The 13538-nt window shown below is 47.7% G+C and overlaps 2 protein-coding genes across 2 annotated transcripts in view; both read left to right on the forward strand.

Moving 5' to 3' along the window:
* The window catches only part of TTC9C (tetratricopeptide repeat domain 9C), a 395268-nt gene that overhangs the window by 247740 nt on the left and 133990 nt on the right, over positions 1-13538 (forward strand). The window lies entirely within an intron of this gene.
* On the forward strand, positions 169-10913 carry SDHC (succinate dehydrogenase complex subunit C). Its single transcript, XM_063316798.1, has 6 exons — positions 169-204; positions 3619-3675; positions 4718-4819; positions 7318-7379; positions 8170-8333; positions 9828-10913. Exons 1-6 carry the CDS (start codon positions 185-187, stop codon positions 9930-9932), a joined length of 510 nt encoding a protein of 169 aa, XP_063172868.1. The 5' UTR covers positions 169-184; the 3' UTR covers positions 9933-10913.

Genomic DNA, 13538 nt, shown 5'->3' on the forward strand with positions numbered 1-13538 from the left:
GCCTCTGGAGGGCAGGCGCAGGCCCCGCCCAGCCGCCTCCTCCCGAGGGCTCCAAGCGCACGTGGCGAAACAGACGCCCCCCGACTTCCGCCCTTCTCTGCCTCCGGCGACGGAAGTCGGGCGGCGGCGTGGCCAGGCGCTAACTTCCGCCCCGCCGCGGCGGAAAGAGCGTCTCCTGGGCAAGATGGCCGCTTCTATCTTGAGGTGACCGGGGGCGGGCGGAGAAAGGGGGCGCCGCGGTGGGCTTGGCTCGTGTGGAGGGGCTTCGGGCCCCCCGATCTGAGCAACCCGCGTGCTTGGGCGGGCCCTGCCGGAAATGGGGGGCCCTGCGCTCCCGGGAGCGGCGGGGGGGCATCATCGGCGCCCCCCCAACCGCAGGGGCGGATTCACTCGCACACGAAGATGCGTGTTTGCCCCCCACCCGACCGTCCTTTCCCTCCCCAGTGGGGTGAGGGGCGTTGGACTGCAGACCCCATCACCCCCGGCCTGCAGGGGCGACCAGCCTCCCAAGCGGCGCTCTCGAGACGGGCTGGACTACACCTCCCATGTAAGCCAGGGACGATGGGGACTGTAATCCGACCCCCCCAGAGCGCGCCCGCTGGAAGGAGAGTGATTGAAATCTGTGTCTGCAGACCGAGGGGGCCTACACGTGTCTGTGTGCACGTCTGAGTGCCTCGTAGGCATAGAACGCCCGTTGATGTTCCTGGTCCGAGCGCCGGTCCCTCCAGGCTCGGTGGACTCGTCTGAAGTAAATCGGGGTCTAACCCAGAGCTTTCCTTTGGGGAATCCGAGCCAGGGTAGGGAAGCTGTCGAGCTAGGACTGTGGGGACCCGGGTTCGAGTCCTCCCTCAGCCATGGAAGCTCCCTGGATGAATTTGGGCCCCTCACACTTCCTCGACCCAGCCTACCTGGCTGGGTTGTTGTTGGGGAGGGGGGAAATAGGGGGAGAGAATGCTGTAGGCCAGTGGTTCTCAAACTGTGGCCTGGAGGCCCTCGAGACCCTTCCAGGGGGTCTCCGTTTTAACCTCTAATCCACTCCGTAGCAATAGATGCTACCCGCCTAAACCCAAGCTCTTGGGGTCCTCCATTGTTTTTAAGAATGTAAAGGGGTCCTGAGGCCGCAGTGTTTGGGCACCGCTGCTTGGGGTGGCGCCCGGAGCTCCTGAACGAATGGTGGGATGGAAATCCAATAAAATAATCTCCTTCCTGATGCCAAGCACGTGTACAAAAATCCTGCTGACTTCAGTGCCACGCCTGCTTTTGCATTCATACAGGTAGTCCTCGCTTAACCATTACAATGGAGACCAGAATTTTGGTTGCTTTGCGAAGCGGTCATTAGGCAAATCCGACCCGGTTTTACGACCTTTTTTGCGGTGGCCATTAAGTGAATCTCCATGGGTGTTAAGCGAGCCATGTGGTTGTTAAGGGAATCACGTGGTTCCCCATTGAATTTGCTTGCCAGAAGCCTGCGGGGAAGGTTGAAAATGGCAATCACGTGACCACGGGGTGCTGTGCCGGTCATAAATGCGAACCGGTTGCCAGGCGCCTAAATTGGGATCACGTGACCGTGGGGACGCTGCGACGGTCACGCGAACCGGTCATAAGTTGTTTTGTCAACACTGTTGTAAGTCCAAACCATCGCTAAACAAATGGTTGCTAAATGAGGACTACCTGTAACTTTATTAGAGGATGATACGGCTTTGGGGTTGATTTTACCTCCTGTTTGCCATTGTCCTGTATTTGCCAACTGACCCTTTTTCCTGCCTTATTTCGTCTGCGATGCACATTTCGCCAGCCTGCCTTTTCTCCTTGGAAAGATCCAGAGTGAGAAAGGCAGGGTGGAGACAGGGCTTGGAAACTGATGTGCGCCTCCTTTGTTCTCAGACTGACCCTTATTCTTGCTCCAGTGTTGTCAGATGAAGTAGATTCCAACCCACATCTCTATATGTTCAGAGCTGTTGTGGGTCTGTCTTTCTTCCCTTCTCCCTCCCTCCCTCGCTTTCTTGTTGCGCCACCTTTGAATGTCAGCCTCACAACGGCTTGACGAACTCCATCCAGAATAGGCCTCATAGTCTCTAGATGCGAGTCTGTGTGTGCCTGTAATAATCGTAAAAAAATAAACGAATCATTTACCCCGGAGAGCTGATTTTGAGAATAGGGAGGGAGCTGTCAGTTTACAAGAGGCTTGCAAAGTTCACTGAACCGTGACTATCTCAGGAGTAGCTAACACCATGACTAAAGCAGCAAAGAAAGGCAAAATTTCTTTCTGGGTGGGTCTTCCCTTTCCCTTGCAGACTTCTGACTCCTGAAGTTTTTTTTAAAAAACTTTTTATTAGGTAGGCCTGATAATAAAAACAAGCAAAAAAATTGCATAGAAGAGCTTGCTGTCATGTTGGAACACGCCGGAGTCCACTGGAGTTAGGCGGCCAATAAATTCAAATAAATACTAATGATGCTGGATGTATTTGCAGGGTGCTCAGTTGTAGCCTCCAGACTGGCAGCTAATTCCCCCTGTCCCAGTTTATAATTGGCATTCGTGGAAAGTAGCATCGTCCAAAACTATGCATACAGACCGCAGCTGGGTTTGCAAATTGGGTTAAACCATGGTTTGTTCGGTAAGCCAGAGTGGCTGGCCTTATACACAGCACTAAGTCTTAAACTTAGAAGCACCAGGCATTGCAAATAAAATGGCCGAGTTTGTAACACACTAAGCCGTAACTAAATAAATCATGCTATACCACAGTACTGTGGGAGGGAGCGGGGCTGGGTTCATGTTCATGCATTGTGCATCCTTAAAACATAAAATGGCTTGTTCAGTGTGCCAAATGATTGTTTGGAAGTGGTGATGAATATAACTTCACTTGTCCGGATTTCATGTGATTCTAGTTTCTTATTTTCAGTCTTCTCTTGGCTGAAATTTCTGTGGCTGGTTGCATTCAGACATTATGTTAAACCCTCATTTAGCATTACCAAACGAATCCAGCTTCCCTCCACATTCACAGGCTCCCTCTGTTTTCTTCTCCTACACAGTCTCAAGGCGTTTTGGAAATTTCTGCTCCCTCTTTGGAGTTTTGCTGGCTGGGGAATCCTGGGAGTTGAAGTCCACACATCTTCAAGTTGCCGAGGTTGAGAAACACTGTCTAGAGCATCTCCTGAACCTTAAAGAAGATCAAGAAATAAGCAGTGGTTTGATACAGGCCTGCTTTCCGTAACCGAGCCACGGCACATCGATTCTGTGAGCTGGCCTCGCGCAACATGGCGTCCTCCAAACGATTTCCACTTCAACTCCCAGAATCCCTAGCCCACGCAAAGCATCAAGAAGGTTCCAACGTGGGGAAGGGTTAGGGGTAAAAATTGCGGGTGGCAGCAGTCCAAAACTTCATTCAAAATTGTGGTGACTGCCCACTGGGGCAGCAAAGTTAGGAAGAAGGAAGACCTCTCTACCCATCACACCCCTTCTGTGAGGCTGCCTTGCTCTCAAAATTCCGTATATGCCTCTGCCCGGTTCAGAAAAACCACCTACTCCTGCCTTACCATAACCCTGTGAGGTAGGCTAATATACTAAGAACAAACACTTGGCTGTAAATTCAGTATATCCTGTTCTCTTGGCCTTTTCAGGTTAGCAAGCCGGCGCTGCCTGTGCGCCCGCCTGAGCCCGGGATTCTCCACGCAACAGTAAGTTTCTAATGCTTAAAAAGGGGATCAGTTATAAATGCCTTAAGTCCTTGCAAAGGTTTTCTCCCTCCCTGTCCTTCCTTTCATTTTGCCCTAATGCTGATTGAAAGAGCTTTAGCACTGTAGGAAATGTTTCAGCAGCTTCTTGTAAGCATTTGGAAGTCCCCAGATCAAATTGTGTTGACTCTCCTTTCGCCCTGCATCCACACACCTGCTTTCCTTTCTTATTAAACTGTCTAGACAGGTTTTTTTAATAATCAGGAGCCATGGTTAGCCAAGACTCCAAACTGCCTGGGTTGCATCAAGCTAGAGAAAGAAGGATGGACAAGAAGTTGGTTTTAAATCCACCCTCTCCTCTGAAGCTTGCCATTTTTAAGAAAAATTAAGCGTTCTTCTAGGGGGGGAAATGTCAGCGTGGCTCTTAATATCAGGATGCTGGCGGGGCTGTCGATCTTAATTAAGTGTCTGTGTACAGAGTGAATCAAAACTCAGGTCCCATAGGCTAATCACAATAGGCTTTAGTAATTTAACTTTTATTTTTCAGAGAAAATGGTACCATACGTGGGAAGGTCATGCATCAAAGGAGTCAGGAAGGATTTAGAAGAAAATGGCTACCAATTTGAACACTGAATGTAATTTGCATAATAAAGTGTCTATGGGGCCTGATTTTTGGTACACCCTATCTTTCTCTCTCTCTTCCTCTCTCTCAGGTTGAAGTGTCTTTTTCCGTAACTAAACCACTCATGTTAGGCCATAATATTATGGGGTAGGCAGGATTCGTGCAGTGTGCTAACTTGAACCATAACATGGTTGTTAAATTTTGACTTGGGGGTTTGTGTGAACTTAGCCCGTGACTGTTGAGAGGTAGAGGGAGGTCAGCTGGAGCAAATGTGCCTTTGGGAAAATCCTCTGGGGACCCAGTGCTGAAAGTGTGGCTTGTAAATCTTAAAAGAAATCCAGATAAATCTACTACCCTGTGACTAGTCGTTATTGGGGTGTTTGGGGACTGCCTCCTAACGTGTCCTCGATGGTTCTGTTCCAGCGTGCTCCCCATGGCGACGACAGCAAAGGAAGAAATGGCCCGGTTTTGGGACAAAAACACCCAATCAAATCGTCCGTTGTCCCCTCATCTCACCATTTATGAGTAAGACTTAACGAAGTGGGGAGGGAAGCCAAAGGGCCTTTAATTGAGATCTGCTGCCTTTCATAATGTCCTGAATGGGATGCTGCTGCAGTCATAGATGTGAAATGGTTGCCAAGTGCCCATATCGTGATCACGTGACCACTGCAACAGTCTAAAGTGTGAGGACTGGCCATAAGTCAGTTTTTTCAGCACCATCATAAGTCCAAACAGTCACTAAATGAATGGTTGTTAAGCGAGGACTACCTGTATTGTCTTTTCTCTGATCAAAGAAGCTATGATTTATGGTTTTGATGATTAGACAGTATAGATTATAGAAAGTATATTGTAGTCATGGACTAAGAGGTAAACTTATAACTACTTAAAACTCCTGTGAAGAAAACTGGAAGCTGTTTCTTTGTATCTTTTTTTTTCTTTTTTTTCTTTTCTATTTTTCTGTTACTTTTTTCTTTCCTTTCACTTTTAGCTTTTTCCTTGATTCTTTCCTTTTTCTTACTTTCTTTTCCCTTTTCTTACTTTATATTAGTCTGTATTTGTTTTTATTTTCTTTCTTAAAAAATCTTTAATAAAATTATATAAAAAAAGAAAAAAATTCCCTGCAAATTTACCCAGACCATCCACAGTAGAATGATTCACCAATAAATTTAAAACCTATATATTTGCCCTGAATTTCCCTTGACTGCCTTCTTTACTTCTTTCACTGTGTTTCTTTCCCTGGTTTTACACTCTTTCTCAGTTTTGATATCTTTTATTGTACAAGGTCAATAAATTCTAATGCAAGCTCCTTTGACCTTTTCTGAAATGTGAGTGGTGTACACCACCGATCAATCCATTAATCAAGGTGAAATTCGCTTCCTGGTCGGTCTGCAGGGCTCTGAGCCTGGAACGGGGAATTTGTGGCACATCAGAGCGATGTGCAAAAGTTTTTCCATAGATCTCATGTTGAACCATAACAGCCACCAGCCAACCATGAGGGATTGTTCAGTGATATCTGAAATACCTCAGTTTGCCTGCATTGGGCTGCTTCCTGGGGGAGAAAAATTGAAACCCCTTCTGGAAAGTTGACCCAAATTGGACAGACTGGTTGGGACACGCCAGCCCCCAGGAAGCCCCGATTTCTGTTGAAAATTGGTCAGCAGCTTTTGCCATTTGCAGCAAAGCTCATAGTGTCAATTACTTTCTCTTTAAGTCCTTGGCTTGTCTGCCCATCAAGGATTTTTGCCCATGTGGTTCCTCTCATTCCTCAGCCTCCTCCACAGATTCCAGTGTCCCTTCTCTTTCTCCTCTGGTGGGATTCCTTGAATAATTTGGAGTGGGGACATTAAAAGGCCTGGAACAGTTTGCCCTCTCCTGGCCCAAGCTCAGCCCAAGGTTAGCACCAGTTCTCCCACCTTCTTGTCTCTTTTTCCTGAAGTGTCTCTCTTGCTACTTTTCATGGCTGCATACAAGCCTCCTCCAGAAAGGGAACATTCACTTAGGCCAGCCTTTCTCAACTTTTTGACCTTGGAGGAACCCTTGAAATATTTTTCAGGCCTCACTTGGGGAACCCCTGCACATGCAGGCTCAAACAGAGGCCAGAAGTTACAAAATGATTATATTTGTTTCATGGGTAGGCCTGGATAGATGCATAACGGCGTTCTTAAACTGAACATAAAGAATGAAACTTACCTGTCGAATGTGAAGTTGCCCGAATTTGAAATAATTTTTTAAACAAATCATCATCTCCCAGGGAACCCCTCGGGACCTCTTGCGGACCCCGAGGGTGCCAAGAACCCTGGTTGAGAAACCCTGACTTGGGCAGAACCAAGAGCAGAAAATATGTCTTTCCGGTATGAATATTCACTGAGCTAATTTTCACCCAATGAATCAAGAATGGCCAAGCCAGATTGCATCATCAACATGCCCACATTGGTTCTTCGAGAAGATTCTGAATGTTTTCTGCATGTCTGGTGGATTAAACTGTTCACCTTGAGAGCCGGTAAGAACTGGGGTTGACCAGTTAGAAGCTAGGCTGGCCATGCCAGCTTGGCAGCTCAGATTTCTTCAAGGTCATCTAGTTCCTATGGCTGCCAGCGTAATCTACTTGCTTCAGAATTTCCCTGCTAGTGACAAAAATCCAAACTTCCACTTGCACAAAGCGTTACAGAAGTAGATGACTCAAACCATAGCAGCGTTCTGCCTAGACTGGTGTTTCTCGACCTGGGCGACGTTAAGATGCGTGGACTTCGACTCCCAGAATTCCCCGGCCAGCATGAATTGGTTTCTCACCCAGGTTGAGAAACTGCTCTAGAGCATCCACATCCCCAATCTGGGCTTTCTCCAGATGTGGGCTGCATTCCCAGAAAATTCTGGGAACGGAGCCCACATCTGGAGGAAGCCGGCATTGGGGTTCAGTTATAGCTATGCTGCAGACTGGGAATAAAATTTGAAGCGGGGCAAAGAGATGTCAGCACTGCGTTTCCTGTGTGTCAACTCTCAACAGCTTCTCCCTCTCTTTTTAGATGGTCCCTGCCAATGGCGATGTCCATCATTCACCGCGGAACCGGAGTGGGAATGAGTTTGGGTACGTCACAGCTTTCTTGTCCTCTTAATCTTCGGCCTTGATTTGCAAGCAGCCTTTCAAACAGGGAGCAGAAACATTCCAGGCCCTACAGCCCTCCAAAATTCTGGTTGGCGGGCCCACAGGTGAAGGATTCTAGGCTTTCTTGCTTGGAAACCACATTTTGGGAAGGAACGGAGAGCTGATTTTGAGAATAGGGAGGGAGCTGTTAAGAGGGGACTTGCCGCAATGATTCCACAGTCCTGAGAAACAGAAAGTGTGAGAAAGACATTCAAAGTATCTTTCAAAATTTTTGAATCCAAAAGAAATTCAAAATTCCCATCTTGATTTTGTTTAGTAAGACGGGACAGAGGGAAGCTTAAATGGGTGTCAAGATTCTGTTGTTCTGCCTTGCTGCCATGAAAAGTATTTCTGCAATTGACTTATTTATCAAATTTCTCCGCCACACATCTCGTATACAACGAGCAGGCAATCCCTTTCTTTAAACAACACTTGATCCCATATGATGCTCAGCATGGAAATGGGCCTTTTTCCAGTCCCTTCGCCATTCCAGATCTGAATGCATGGATGGTGACCTTTCTAAGCATGGCTTGAAAGCTTGAAGTGGGGTTCCAGGTCGACGGGCCAGTTTCTGATTTTTTTTATTTCGTCTGTTGAGCTGCTTCTGAGAAACAGCTTACGGCATAAAAGCAATAACCTTTCATAAAGGCATTAATTGAACCGTATGCGAGAGTAACAGCAGGAGAACTGGTTAACATTCACGTGTTCCTGCTGCATTGTGTTTCCCCACCAGGAGTGTCCTTCTTCGCCTTAAGTGCGTTGGTTCTTCCTGGACAGTTTCCTGACTACTTGGAGCTTGTCAAGTCGCTCAGCCTGGGGCCTGCTCTGATTTACTCTGCAAAATTTGCTTTGGCCCTACCCTTAACCTACCACACCTGGAATGGGATTCGGCATCTGGTAAGCAGCCTCCTGGGCAGCCAATACTACTACTAGTATATCGGCCTTGTGGGGCAAACCAGAGAGGAAACACGACCAGATGAGCTAATTCTACTTTCTTGCAAGGCTACATTGACAGAATCTGGCAAGTTTGAAAGTCCAGTCCTCCCCCCGTCTCCTTTACAGCCCAAGAAACTAGGGAGGGTCCCTTCTGAGCCTCTTTCTCCTCCCATTATGCAGCTGTGGGCTCAGCCGCCTCTTATCTGACCGTTCCCTTGGCAGCATCTCTTGTCCAGTCTCCCAAGGTCTTTCCCACATCCCATTACATCTAAGGTCAGCCTTCCCAGGTGGACCAGACAGGAAACACGACCAGATGAGCTAATTCTACTTTATTGTAAGGCTACACTGAGAGAATCTTGCAAGTCTGAAAGTACAAATCTCCCGCTGTCTCCTTTACAGCCCGAGAAACTAGGGAGGGTCCCTTCTGAGCCTCTTTCTCCTTCCATTATGCAGCTGAGGGCTAAGCCCTCTCTTATCTGACCATTCCCTTGGCAGCGTCCCTTTGCCCAGTCTCCCAAGGTCTTTCCCACGTACCATTACATAGTACTAATTACAGCTGGAAATTCTGACCCTGGGGCTCACTGCTACTTTGTCAAGCTGGGGGCCCCTCAGGATTAGAGTAATTTATTGGGGATCATCTTCCCCAAGTGGGTGAGGCCAGGAGAAAATTTAGAACATATGCATTTATAGTTGCATTGAATCGGAAGTTGACTAGTTAAATATAGTTGATGTGATTGTTTTTCTAGATAAGTGTTTCTCAACCTCAGCCACTTTAAGATGTGTGGACTTTAACTCCCAGAATTCCCCAGCCAGCCATGCTTGCTGGGGAATTCTGGGAGTTGTAGTCCACATGTCTTAAAGTGGTCAAGGTTGAGAAACACTGTCCTAGATGTTGTTTCCTTTTTGCCACATTTAGCACATTAGGGAGAGTCTGTTAGAGGCTGCGTGTGGCCAAAAGTCTACAATTCTCTGTCTGTGTATTAAACCGTGATTTAATGCTTCCTTCAGGAACCAGTATGGAAAGTATGCTGAACATGGTCAGGTTCTCATTCACCCCCCTTAGCTAGTCACTCTCTTTCAGCCCAACCTACCTCACAGGGTTGTTGTTGTGGGAGAAAATGGGAGGAGGGAACACTGCGTATGCCTCAAAAAGGCAGGATACAAAGCTAGCCAGTGGGAGGAGATGGACAGGGTTAAATTTGATGAGGGAGGGAGGGAGGGAGGGAGGGAGGAAGGAAGGAAGGAAGGAAGGAAGGAAGGAAGGAAGTTCCCACATTGTATACACATTGTACATCTATCCCTCTCTTCATGGCGGATTCACGATGATGCCATCTTTAAGATTTCCCAGTTGGGTTTTATTTTTTGCATCAGAGGTGTTGACTGGAGCAATCTAGCTACTGCCAGGTCACCATCCAGCTCCCCGTGCCACGTCACCCTTGTCTCCCTCTTTCGCAGGCCTGGGACATGGGCAAAGGCTTCAAGATGCCCCAGGTTTACCAGTCTGGAGTCCTTGTCCTCATCCTGACGGTTCTGTCTTCCCTTGGGATCGCAGCTCTATGAAGACGGGCGGTGGCGACTCTCCCCTCGCCTCGCTCCCCGCCTTCCCCACTTGGCATCCTTCGACCCTCCAAGAAGCTGGCTCAATCAGGATGTCCGGAGCATTTGCCCAGTTTGTCAATTAGAGAAATAATCGGGTGAGGGAAAAGGGCCGGCAGACCCCGCATCATCACACGGTTGAATTCTGAAAGGAGGCAGTTCTGATCGGCTCCTTGTAGAGCTTTCTAATCCCCCCCCCCCCCGTTGAGATATGCCAAAATTTTGCCAGAGGGACTCTGGGGACCCATCCCCAGCTGAGGCCTAAAATCACACCAGCACCAGACTCAAGAATGGCTAAAAGTGGATGGGCTGAGAAACTGATGTTCTCCCCAGGGCTGCGCGAACTGTTTGCTTTTCTTGTTTTAGCCCTCTCCTTTCCCAGAATAATCCCTTTCTTTGTCTCCAACGGGGAGATAGCAACTCCAGGGCAGCGTGCGAGTCTGTGTGGGCGTGCCTGTTTTAAAAAGGACAATGCTGTTTATTGAAAGCAGGCTGGCACTAAGAGTCACGCAGCAGAATTGGCCACCTCCAGCCGGACTGGATGTTTTTCCCGAGTGGGTCTACGGCTCGGCGGCTGGAGGCGTGCTGAAACACTACACTGTTTTCTTTGTCTGGTTAGCCACCCTGTGCAAAACTGCCAAGGAGAAAGGAAGTGGTAATCCCTTGGGTTAGGCTTTGGGGAGACAGCCTTTCTGGCCCCACTGAATTCACTGTTGCTCGGCGTCGGCCATTGGCTTTTGAGCCAAGAGAAAGGAGAGGTGTAGGGCCTTCCCAAAAGTAGAGCCATCCATGCATCTCCTGTAAATACACGTGCTTCTATTTTGCGTTTCCTCTCATGAACTATTAGAAGCTGACAGACCCCTCCCTGGAATAAAGTTTCTTCTCTCTGGGTTTGGACCTGATGAGGTTCTTCCTGCTAATAAAACATTGGAAAGAAAAAAAAAACTTGTCTGCCATCTTCTGTGGGGTAGGCAACAGGGACGGGGCACTTTGTTTTTTGAAATCTTTCAGCCTTTTGGCTCGCAATCGGAATGGTCCAATTCGGCCCATCCTCTGCCAGCACCTTCCAAACATGGATTTCAGTTCCCTTTCTCTTCTGTGGCAACCCTAAATGTCACCTGGGGAGTTGTGTCATGGTGAAAAGTTTCAACTTGTAGCCACCTTCTCCAATGTCAACTTCAGTTCCCACAATTTCCCAGCCGGCCTGGCCACTGCTGAGATTCTGGGTGGCACAGGCTGCCCTGCAGGGTTATGGACTTCAGCTCCCAGAATTCCTCAGCTGGCGTGGCCACTGCTGGGAATTCTGGGAGCTGAAGACTGTCCTTCAGGTATATTTATTTACTTATATTTCAAATTTCTATCACCGCCCATCTCTCCCGAAAAGCGGACTCTGGGCGGTTTACAATCAGAATTAAAACACATAAATTACAATATAACAAAAGGCGTTATTTATATGGACTTCTGTTGCCAGAATTTCGTAGCTGGCTTGGCTGCTGCTGGGAATTCTGGAGTAAATCTGGAGTAAAGTGGGTGCTTGCTTGACGGTGCTGTCAGTACCTCAAACCGGATTAAAATGTTGAGCAGAGAAACGCAGACTTCCCCCACCAGCTAGGCAGTAACAACCTTTCAAATTGTAAAAACAGAATTTTTAGGGGAGGGAAGGAAGAGAATTAACAGTTCCTCTCTTCCTGCAATGTAATTGATTGATTATGTGCCCTCAATAGATTTTTTTCCTTTCCCTAGGTGAGCGCTCTCCTCAACCCTCAATCCTTCTGAAAGCCTTTTTTAAAACCCTTTTGATTATCACAATGTGCAAGATATTTCTTTGGGAATACACGCTGCTGCTGTTTCTTCTGTTCAGCAATTACATGTCCTTACTGCTGGTGCGCGGCTTGTTCCATACACCTCCCCGCTAGCAGGCAATTGTTCTGCCCCTGTTTTTAAATCATCTGATCTTTGGTAGGTGTGCTGAGCGTTAACAAGGCTGGAAGGCTTAGAGCTGCTAAAATTGATTCCCTTGCTATTCAGAAAATTAATTGGGTTGTCTCTGCCTCCCCATGGTCCCAGGACCACACTTTTTCCAAAATGTTCTGTCTTTAAAAAAAAAAAAAAAAAAGCAGGTGCTACTCATCACTGCCTGTTTTCAAGTGCTGTAGCTTTTTGTAATAAAATCCTGCATGTTGCCCTTTAAAGAGGGGAGACACCACACCAGAACCTCGAAATACCTGAAATTATTAGGTATTTTTAGAGCCTAAAATTATTTACCTCGGATAAGCAGCAGCACAATTCAGCGATGCTCTCTCCCCGTTCCAATAGCAATGATTTTTTAGGAGAATTTACTAAGGCTGGGAAATAAAAGGGAGCATCTCAGAATGTCACAAACGAAAAGCAGATGATGTTTTAGCGTCCGGTGTATCGGGGAAAAGGCCACGAAGCCTGCCAGGTTTGCGTTCTGGAGAAAAGAGGTTCAAACAATGCAGAAAGACTGCGCTGATCAACGAACTCACTCATAAAGGGGAATTTGGCTTATTTAATTTCCAAGCTACGTTTCTTAATATTTAACCTGATCCGTGAAACTCTGCCCGAATCTTGCGTTCCTGACCGTGCTGTGCTGTGGGGGCCTCGAAAGCATCATACGCAGTAGGTAAATTCCCATCGCGGATTGACGGATCGCATGATGGATGCTCCTTTGGGACAATTCCTCCATTATCTCGCCAATAAACCAGCTAGTGGGAATCACATGGGTGACTTTTGCAGGTCTTGATAAAACTCTGCTTAATGTATAGATGGGAGACCACCAGGACACACCAGGGATAGGCTAGATTTGAAAACTGGAGGCAGGAAAAGACAGTAAATACTTCTCTGTTGTTACCTACAAAGCTGCATGGATTATAAGGTCACCAGGAGCTGAAGAGATGCTACCTTTAACCAGGTGAGTTGGCCCCCTCCTGTCCTCTACCCACACCTGATGTCTCTACCCCACTTTTCCCAGTGCCTAATTTACAGACGCCAGCGTCCCAGCTTTTTTTCTTATTTCTGAAAAACCCGGACAGAAGCTCTAGGAAGTCCCAAGAGCATTCTCGGAAAGTGAGGTGGTGCTGAAGCTGGTACCTTGCATTAAAGGAATTTATAGCGAGATGGGCGGGGTATAAATGTAATAATAAAAATAAATAAGCCAGCTCAACTCAAAGGAGACTTTCTCTGTTTTAGCAACACGGCCTGCGTGTCGAAACCACCTTGATTGACCAGACAGACTCCTGCTGGTTGCAACTCGCTTTCCATTCATCTCGAATCCTGGCTTTTCTCCTCCAGGTCCGGCCAAAGTCCTTGACTGTTGGATCTTCCCACCTCTTTGGAGGTTGGCCGATGGGTCTTTTGACTTCTCTTGGATACCATCAGCAACTGCAGTTCTCCAACGGCCATCCGACATGCGCGCGACGTGTCCTGCCCAGCGTAGCTTCCGTTCTCGATATTCGACGACACCATTTATTCCACTTCGTATTCTAATCTGGCTGCTTGGGATGCGGTCTTGGACAGAACCTTTCAGCATGGATCTTTCCGTAGCCCTTG

The sequence above is a fragment of the Candoia aspera genome, chromosome 17 (genome assembly GCF_035149785.1).
Source record: "Candoia aspera isolate rCanAsp1 chromosome 17, rCanAsp1.hap2, whole genome shotgun sequence".
NCBI lineage: Eukaryota > Metazoa > Chordata > Lepidosauria > Squamata > Boidae > Candoia > Candoia aspera.

Bases quoted from the DNA above. Each gene is read 5' to 3' on its own strand.
- SDHC (XM_063316798.1), top strand. From the start codon at position 185: ATGGCCGCTTCTATCTTGAG. The intron at 4,820-7,317 runs GTAAGACTTAAC...CTCTCTTTTTAG, and splicing joins CCTCATCTCACCATTTATGA to ATGGTCCCTGCCAATGGCGA. The intron at 8,334-9,827 runs GTAAGCAGCCTC...CCTCTTTCGCAG, and splicing joins GGAATGGGATTCGGCATCTG to GCCTGGGACATGGGCAAAGG.